At 43.3% G+C, this 9,986-nt stretch overlaps 1 protein-coding gene across 1 annotated transcript in view; it reads right to left on the bottom strand.

The window, feature by feature from the left end:
• Positions 1–1,040: 1,040 nt before the first annotated feature.
• The window catches only part of LOC121515359 (neuronal acetylcholine receptor subunit alpha-7), a 74,732-nt gene continuing 65,786 nt past the window's right edge, over positions 1,041–9,986 (bottom strand). The window contains exon 12 of the mRNA XM_041796073.1: positions 1,041–2,250. Coding sequence (XP_041652007.1) covers positions 1,696–2,250 — 555 coding nt within the window. The 3' untranslated portion in view covers positions 1,041–1,695. The remainder of the gene's footprint in view (positions 2,251–9,986) is intronic.

Below are 9,986 nucleotides of genomic sequence, written 5' to 3'. Positions count from 1 at the left end.
CAGACCGTCAACATGAGCGACTGAACAAACGGTTCATTTTATCGCTGTTCTGTAGAGGTTTCACAACTGAGCTCTTCATGTACGAATCAGTTCTGGATGATCTCAGTCAGAGCTGCCTTGGAACTAGAAAGTTTGCATGATAATTTACAAATGTACAGAAATTTACTGTCATGAAGCAGTTAAAGGAGAGAGAGAGCAGTCAGTGCATTTACATGCAGTCAGAGAAAGTTGATCTATTGTGTTTGACTAAACCTGGGTTTTAAAGTTCATGAAACATTTTAGTCTGATTGAGATCATCTTAAGTGCAAACTCAGAACAGGACCTGTCGACAATATCAGCGCTGAAGCAGGGTTTATATCACATATGATATAAAGACAAGATGCATGCTCTCACAGAGTCAGAGAGGAGAAATGCATGGACAGCTTTACTCACTTTGTGGTTCATTTTGAGTTGTTTAGGTCAGATATGGCTCTCTAACTCTCCACCACTGTGTAAAATCACCATGGAGAGAAGGAGTCACATCAGTGACTCAAAATGTCACACTGCACACCTGCACTTTTGTGCATGCATGAGCCATCTGAAGAACATCTCTTCCTGCGTGCTGGAGAACTCAGACTCAACACACTAACTGGACTCTGGGGCTAAAGCGTGCTGAGACAGAATGTCTTGTGTTAGTAACCTTGCAAAGCACATGGACTGTCCAGATTCCATGCCTGTCATCCTGCAAAGCTCCAATCTGAAACAACTGTACCAGACCTGACCCCTCAGTGACATGTGAGGAGGTTTACTTGTACTGCAAGTCATAACATTATGACTTTATTCTTGTAAAGTAAAAAAAAAAAAATAATGATAATTTTTTTTCTCTCTTCGTGTGGCCCTAATACTCCGTCATAGAAATGCCCAAAGAAAACTCAAAAAATTTAAGAAAACTCCTTAAACTTTTTGGGAAACTCACCATAAGTTTCCTAAAAAATAAGGAAAAAAATATTATGAGTTTGAATAAATTCACTATGAAAATTCTTTGATAATTCAGGATAAAAATATACCAATCTAATAATATCTCTTGCTGTCAAAACTTGAACAATGGAACAGAAGCACTTAAAAGACACTTAGACAAACTGGTGACCCACTGAAACCAGCTCCACGACCCACTTTTGGGTCCCGACCCACCAGTTGAGAACTACTGGTCTGGTTAAATGGACCAGTCCAGCTCTAACTGTAGCTCTACATCAGTCTGCATGTAAACGCACTGACTGCTGATGTCTGCAGGGCGCTGCTTTCTCTTCTCTCCGTCTGTGTGATTAACGGTGCATCTTTGTTGATCCACAGTTTCAGCGGTGTCTTTCTTTTTATAAAGCCCTCAGGAAGGACCAGAAATAAAGCGTTTCCACAGAAAGTACTCATGAAAGTTTCCTAAAGTAGTTCATCCATTTGAGCGTCTTTGCTTTTCCACCTGCAGGAAATGTTCCATCCTCAAGAGCGACAACAAATCGAGCGAATTACTCCAAAACTGAGGATGCAGTAAAAATTCAGGAGTCTGAAAACAGGTTAAAGGTCAAAAGGAAAGTGTGTCGTTTTTGGAAAGCTTTGAAAGCCGTCAGTGAGAACTGAAACCGAAGCCACAAACAGGAAATGGTGGTTGGACGTAGGTGTTGCTGGTTTTTTCATCTGTACATCCGTCAGCTCTCCTCCTCCTCAGCTGAAGAAATCTTTAGAGATGGCCTCCACGAAGTTCGGAGCGGACATGAGGATGCCGATGGTGCAGAGGATGGTGAAGAGCGAGAACGCCACCAGACACAGACGGTCGATTACCGCCGCCGCAAACTTCCACTCGCTGCACACCGTCTCCTCCTCATCCTGACCACGGAAACGCCTGGCGATGTACCTCACCTCCTCCAGGATCAGGTTAAGCTCCGCCTCCAAGGTCGATCCCCCTATGACTCCTCCTCCTCCTCGTCCTCCGCCCCCCGCTCTCAGCATGTCGTCCTCCAGCCGTGAACAGAGCAGCTCGGGGTCGGCGGCGGAGGCGTAGTGCAGCCCCTCCATCCCTCTGAAGCCCACGTACAGCAGGTTGCCGTTGGTTACGGGGGTGTGATGTCGTAGAGAGGCCTGGCTGACGCTCAGCTCCAGACTGGACAAACTGCTGCGCTGACGCTTAGAGGCGTTATGGCACGCCAGGCGGACTTTAGCCTCGCCGGGGCGCCGCATCCGCAGGAACCAGGCACACCAGTTCAACAAAATCACACGAGTCTGACAGGAAGAGAAAAAGAGAAGAAGGGAAACGTTAGAGAGAGAGAGAGATCGATGAAGACGAAGTAAGAAAAGGAGGAGTGGACGAACGAGAAGAGACGAAGAGATGGTGGGTCATATGTCGACGTCGCCGCCATATTGGTAATGGCAGCTCCTCTATGCGGGGCAATACCAGTAGATGAGGAATGCTGAAGGTGTCAGCATAGAAAGCACACACTTTTACATTTAATCGATTTTATACTCAGTGATTCATGTTGACAGCTAAGGCAAACATGAACGATTTCTTTAGTGAAACAGTAGCAGGATCTCCTTGATTCTGATTAAGCAGAGTCTAATAATGATGGATATCCCACTATTATAACTGCTGTCTGTACGTCTGTCTTGATTTGCACACCACACCGTTGCTCCAGTTGTCTTTGATTCTTCTCAGAAGACTTCCTGGGTGTCCTGGTTTGAAACTGGTTGTGACAGTGTCACCAAAAAAATAAATGAATGTGAGAGTGTTTAATCAAAGTGTAATGAATGAAAATGATGGAAAATATCAGGTTTTCTTTGAACATGTAAAAAGAAAAATATTCCTTGTATATTTAAATGTAATGGTATGGAAAGCTGGTGCCTGTTGTCATTTTTTGTGTATTAATATGTGATTAAAATAATAAGAAAACTAAGACAAATTAATATAAGGAGGATGTGTCATGGGGGAAGAGGCGGAGAAGGAAAGAACCGGGAAAAGGGACATAAGAGCAGGCAGACCTGAGGAATTAGGGCCTGACAATGAAATATGAAGTAACAAACTGAACACGTACGTCGTTTAAGTAAAAAAATGACCGAAAAGTAAAAGTAAGCAGCAGTTCCTGCAGGAGACATTAAACGGGTACCAGTTGGATTCTCTGTGAAGACAATGGAGTGTGCATCAGGATCTGGAAAAATGAAGGCCTGGCTCTGGGTGAGATTGCCTCTTTTTGTTACTTTTTAACCTGGTATACCAGTATTATTTAGTGATCGATCACATATTTTTGTTTTTTGGGTTTTTTGTGAGAAGATATCGTGTTTTTCCTTTGTTTCCGTGTGGAATATAAACTGTTTTGGTTTGTGTGCGTCATGAACTTTAAAAACTCTTAAAAGACACTTAAAAGTGCTTGAGAGTGGGACAAGTTTGCATTTTTCTTTAGTTTGGGGCTTTTAGTTTATTTAGTAATTATAAAGACTGATATCAAATCATGATTTTTGTTGTGACCCAGTTTTGATTTAACTTTACTTGCGGTGCGCGCATTGTTGTGAAACCTTTAGAATTCATGATGTTCTCTTGAGAGCTTTATTGATCAGTTTGGTTCAGAGTTGTTGTTTATTTCATTGTGAGATATTCTTTACCTGAAAAGGTTTTCTGTTTTCCTCAAAAGTTCCCCCCTGTATGTGATTAACACTGACTTGATAAAAGTGAAGTGTTACATGGTGCCAAAAAAAAAATCAGAAATATGTTCAGATTTCCGATAAAACCCCAAAATGTTGCACCTTTCACTTCAGTTTGCCCCCCTCCCCCTGTATAACACACACGCTTACTCCACCACAATGCTGAAGAGGAGGCGACCTTCACTCTCAAACACATGCCTAAAAAACAAACTACACCGGGCTTAAACCTGGTTGAAACACGCCTAAAGGAAACGTTTTGGCACGCCTGGATGTGATGATATGGATTAGGGTAACGCCTCCCTGCTGTCACATCCTGTCATTCATTGCAAGTTTTACCTCAGAAAACCTCCTACAGGTGACCTGATGCAGTGGAACCATGCTGGGAATAACTGAGAAGAAAAGCTTTGATGCTGAAATGCTAATGGTGGGCTTTTACTTTGAAAAGCACAAACTGGAAGTGTACTCAAAGCCACACTATCCGAGACCAAGACTTGACAAAGACCATAAAAATCTATTTAAAAAAAAACCATGACAAGGTTGAAAAGTTAAAGAGTAAACACTCTCGAGTCCGAGATGAGACCAAGACATTCAAGACCAAAACCGTTCTTGAGTACTACAACACTATTTCCTGTGACATAGTCTACCGTGTGGAAACTGAAAGCTTCATTAATAAAAAATGTATTAAAAAAACTTTTTTAGACAGGCGCATCGAAGGGACATACAGTCATGGACCAAAGTATTGGCACCCCTGGAATTTTCCAGAAAATACATCATTTCTCTCAGAAATTGTTGCAGTTACAAATGTTTTTGGTATACATGTGTTTATTTCTTTATGTGCACTGGAACAACACACACACACACACACACACAAAAAAAACAGAAGATGAAAAGACAAAATTGACACAATTTTACACAAAACTCAAAAAATGGGCCGGACAAAATTATTGGCACCCTCAACTTAATATTTGGTTGCACACCCTTGGAAAAAAATAACTGGAACCAATCTCTTCCTCTAACCATCAACAAGCTTCTTACTCCTCTCAGCTGGAATTTTGGACCACTCTTCTTCTCCAAACTGCTCCAGGTCTCTCAGATTTGAAGGGTGCTTCTTCAACAGCAGTTCTGAGATCTCTCCATAGGTGTTCAATGGGATTTAGATCTGGACTCATTGCTGGCCTCTTCAGAACTCTCCAGCTTTGTCTCCAACCATTTCTTGGTGCTTTTTGAGGTATGTTTGGGGTCATTGTCCTGCTGGAACACCCATGACCTCTGACCCAGACCCAGCTTTCTGACACTAGGCCCTACATTGCGGCCCAAAATCTTTTGATAGTCTCAGATTTCATGATTCCTTGCACACAGTCAAGGCACCCAGTGCCAGAGGCAGCAAAACAACCCTAAAACATCCTTGAAGCTCCACCATGTTTGACTGTAGGTACTGTGTTCTTTTCTTTGTAGGCCTCATTCTGTTTTCTGTAAACAGTAGAATGACGTGCTTTTCCAAAAAGCTCTACCTTAGTCTCATCTGTCCACAAAATGTTCTCCCAGAAGGATTGAGGCTTACTCAGGTACATTTTTGTAAACTCCAGTCTGGCTTTTTTATGTCTCTTTGTCAGCAGTGGGGTTCTCCTGGGTCTCCTGCCATAGCGCTTCATCTCATTCAGATTACGATGTATGGTTTGATCTGACACTTTTGCACCCTGAGTCTGCAGGACAGTCTGAATTTGTGTGGAAGTTGACTGAGGATGTTTATCCACCGTTCCAACTATCCTGTGTTGCCTTCTTTTGTCAGTTTCTTTCTTCTGTCCACGTCCAGGGAGATTAGCCACAGCTCCATGGTTATAAACTTCTTGATTATATTACACACAGTGGACAAAGGATCAAAGATCTCTGGAGATGGTCTTTAACCTTGAGATTGTTCATATTTTTCCACAGTTTTGCTTCTTAAGTCCTCAGACAGTTCTGGGCTCTTCTTTCTCTTCTCCATGCTTGGTGTGACACACAGACACACAACACAAAGGTTGAGTCAACTTTTAGACATTCTAACTGGCTTCAGGTGTGATTTCTAGATTGCCAGCAACTGTTACTGCCACAGGTGAGTTTAAATGAGCATCACATGCTGGAAATAAAATCATTTACCCACAGTTTTAAAAGGGTGCCAATAATTTTATCCGGCCCATTTTTTGAGTTTTGTGTAAAATTATGTCAATTTTGTCTTTTTTCTTCTGATTTTTTGTGTTGTTCCAATGCACATAAAGGAAATAAACACATGTATACCAAAAACATTCATAATTGCAACAATTTCTGGAAGAAATGGTGTGTTTTCTGGAAATTCCAGGGGTGCCAATACTTTCGTCCATGACTGTACAGGAATTTATCCAGCACCAAGAGCATAAAAATGGTTCTCTATTGTTTCACAGCCTATTTGCCTGAGCGTGAGGAATGCATATCAGGCACATAAGATGACGCTCACACAGGCGGCCTAAAAGCCCTGACTAGTTAACATGCAAACAAACCGACAATCAAGCCGTGACACAGCCATGGGAAAAGGAGGGAGATGAACAGGAAGATGGTTCGGAGGAAACTGAAGACATAGATTAAGGAGAAGGAAACACAAAAGAAATAGAAAAAGAAGAGGAAGAGAAGAGGAGGTGAAGATCAGGAAGAAACACAGATGGAAAAATGTAGGCAAGAAAAGAAGGAGGAAGAAAAAAGCAAAGACGTAGATAGAAGAGGAATAAAGGGAGAAGGAAGTAGGAAAAAACGAGATAAAGAAGAGGTAGAAGGTATGTGAGAGTTGACTTTAGAAAATGTGAGAGGAATCATTTACATCAGAACCAGCTGATCAGAACGTCTGTACGCAGAGACGTGATTATGGAGAACTAAACGCACACATGGACACGACAGAGTCAATGTCTGCAGCATCAGCAGCAGGAGGCAGTGAAGATGGAGCAGGAGGAAAGAGGATGCTGCTGCTCACTCTACAGTAAAACTCTGTTATAACCTCTATAACCTCACATTCTGACTGTGAAATAACCCTATTATAACTTACCTGAATGTGTATTAAACATCTGCTTTACTGAGGCATGTAAACTCACACACACACACACACACCTGTCACTGTTCTTCCCTGTCAAACAGTACAACAGTAAACCACCAGGCTCTACTCCTCACTCCCACTGCTCTGACCTGCCTGTTCGTCTCTCTGAGGCTGGGACTCGCTCATCAGATGAAATGTCTTAGATAATTCTGAGTGAAGCAGATTAAAATATGTTTTTATTGATGTTTACGGTGCTTTAAGCCTGTTTCTCTGCTCTCAGGCTGAGCTGTAAGTCTAAATGAGACAGATTTATCTGTCCAGCCTCAGCTCAGCAGCGATGGCTGGTCTCTATCACAGCAGACATTCACATTCAGCACACGCCACCCTCCACCTGTACGCTCACATGTACGGCCGCCGCACTGAGGTAAGAGCTCCGACCTTCAAACTCTTCTCCACTCTAATGGGATTCCTCTTGTTCCCACTCCCCCGGGGGGCAGTGTGTATGTGTGTGTACAAATGTGTGTGTGTGTGTCTATGTGTGTGTAGGAGTGGGGAGTGTGTGACTGCTAACGACAGTCGACCACTTTCTTCAGCTGCAGGTTTCTGAGAATTATATGTTCCAGACCGGCTACAGCCTCCAGGATTTTCATGTCTCAGTCCATTCAGAAACCATGGAGGAACGCGGATGTGAGGACGAACGGCACACACCCTCTATTTCTGCTAGACCAGGACCTCTATTTCTGCTAGACCAGGGCCTCTATTTCTGATAGACCAGGGCCTCTATTTCTGATAGACCAGGGCCTCTATTTCTGCTAGACCAAGACCTCTATTTCTGCTAGACCAAGACCTCTATTTCTGCTAGACCAGGACCTCTATTTCTGCTAGACCAGGGCCTCTATTTCTGATAGACCAGGGCCTCTATTTCTGCTAGACCAGGACCTCTATTTCTGCTAGACCAAGACCTCTATTTCTGCTAGACCAGGACCTCTATTTCTGCTAGACCAGGGCCTCTATTTCTGATAGACCAGGGCCTCTATTTCTGCTAGACCAGGACCTCTATTTCTGCTAGACCAGGGCCTCTATTTCTGCTAGACCAGGACCTCTATTTCTGCTAGACCAGGACCTCTATTTCTGCTAGACCAGGGCCTCTATTTCTGCTAGACCAGGACCTCTATTTCTGCTAGACCAGGGCCTCTATTTCTGCTAGACCAAGACCTCTATTTCTGCTAGACCAGGGCCTCTATTTCTGCTAGACCAGGACCTCTATTTCTGATAGACCAGGACCTCTATTTCTGATAGACAATGGCCTCTATTTCTGCTAGACCAGGGCCTCTATTTCTGCTAGACCAGGACCTCTATTTCTGCTAGACCAGGGCCTCTATTTCTGATAGACCAGGACCTCTATTTCTGATAGACCAGGACCTCTATTTCTGCTAGACCAGGGCCTCTATTTCTGCTAGACCAGGACCTCTATTTCTGCTAGACCAGGACCTCTATTTCTGCTAGACCAGGGCCTCTATTTCTGCTAGACCAGGGCCTCTATTTCTGCTAGACCAGGACCTCTATTTCTGCTAGACCAGGACCTCTATTTCTGATAGACAATGGCCTCTATTTCTGCTAGACCAGGGCCTCTATTTCTGCTAGACCAGGACCTCTATTTCTGCTAGACCAGGGCCTCTATTTCTGATAGACAATGGCCTCTATTTCTGCTAGACCAGGGCCTCTATTTCTGCTAGACCAGGACCTCTATTTCTGCTAGACCAGGACCTCTATTTCTGCTAGACCAGGGCCTCTATTTCTGATAGACAATGGCCTCTATTTCTGCTAGACCAGGGCCTCTATTTCTGCTAGACCAGGACCTCTATTTCTGCTAGACCAGGACCTCTATTTCTGCTAGACCAGGGCCTCTATTTCTGATAGACCAGGACCTCTATTTCTGATAGACCAGGACCTCTATTTCTGCTAGACCAGGACCTCTATTTCTGATAGACAATGGCCTCTATTTCTGCTAGACCAGGGCCTCTATTTCTGCTAGACCAGGACCTCTATTTCTGCTAGACCAGGACCTCTATTTCTGCTAGACCAGGGCCTCTATTTCTGATAGACCAGGACCTCTATTTCTGCTAGACCAGGGCCTCTATTTCTGCTAGACCAGGGCCTCTATTTCTGCTAGACCAGGACCTCTATTTCTGATAGACCAGGACCTCTATTTCTGCTAGACCAGGGCCTCTATTTCTGCTAAAATGATGCAAAAAAGCAATGAAATGGGTTAAAAAGTGGCAAAAACTAGATGAAAAGGGGCAAAATTGGGTACAAGAGTGGCACAAAGGGCATAAAACATGCAGGAAAAGTGAATTAAAAAGGTTTAAAGAATGGCAAAAGAATGGGTGCAAAAGGCAAAAAGCAAAAAGCAAAAATATAGCAACAATAAAAAAGTAGTGAAAAGGGGTTAAAGAGTGGCACACAGGGGCAATGATTAGCAGGAAAGAAGGATTAAGGGGTTAAAGAGTGTCAAAATGTGTTTAAAGTGGCAAAAAAATGTTGCAGAATTGGCTGATAAAGGCAGTGAAAAGGGGTTAAAAGTGTCAAACATGAGTTTATATTGGTGCTGAATCACAACGGGGCAGGGCCCCATCTCTGGGGTTTTAAGGGGCCCAGCCAGCTCTGTGGGCGGGCCTGTTTCCATGTGGCCCGCTACTTTTTAGAAAGTAGAGAATGCCAAAATATTTCCTGTGTTTTGAAAGGAAATACAAATACTGATATGATATTATGTTAATCAGACTAAAATACTTATTTAATGTTTGTTTTTTTTTAAGTACAGGCCTCAGAGTCTCTGTCAAGACTAAATCTGGGCTTTGTGCAAATGTACTTGATAAACCCTGCTCTACAGGGTTTGAGTCTGGAGATTGACCTGGCCAGTCTAAAACCATTTTGCCCCAAATGAACTCCTTTGTTGTTTTGTGGGTTTCTCCCTTCAGTCTCCTCTTTAGCAGCTAAAAAGCTCTATAGGCTTTAAATAGGGAGATAGGGTTAGGGTTAGGGTTATGGTGTGCCTTGAGATTTTGGCTCGACCTTCGGCTAAAAAAGTTTGAAATCCACCGACCTACCCTGACTCAGGAGTATTAAAACAGCCGTACTGACATCACACGAGGATTATTTGGACAATCGCTTGGTACAAGCCTCAAATCCAGCCATGCCACCCCTGATCAATGGAGGCCAGTCAGGCCAAGGGCCCTCTTTAGATAATTCACTATCCTCCAATCAGCTCTCAAACTGAGCTCTGACGGTT

This window comes from Cheilinus undulatus, linkage group 9 (assembly GCF_018320785.1).
Source record: "Cheilinus undulatus linkage group 9, ASM1832078v1, whole genome shotgun sequence".
NCBI lineage: Eukaryota > Metazoa > Chordata > Actinopteri > Labriformes > Labridae > Cheilinus > Cheilinus undulatus.
This window is presented reverse-complemented; position numbering and strand designations above follow the sequence as displayed.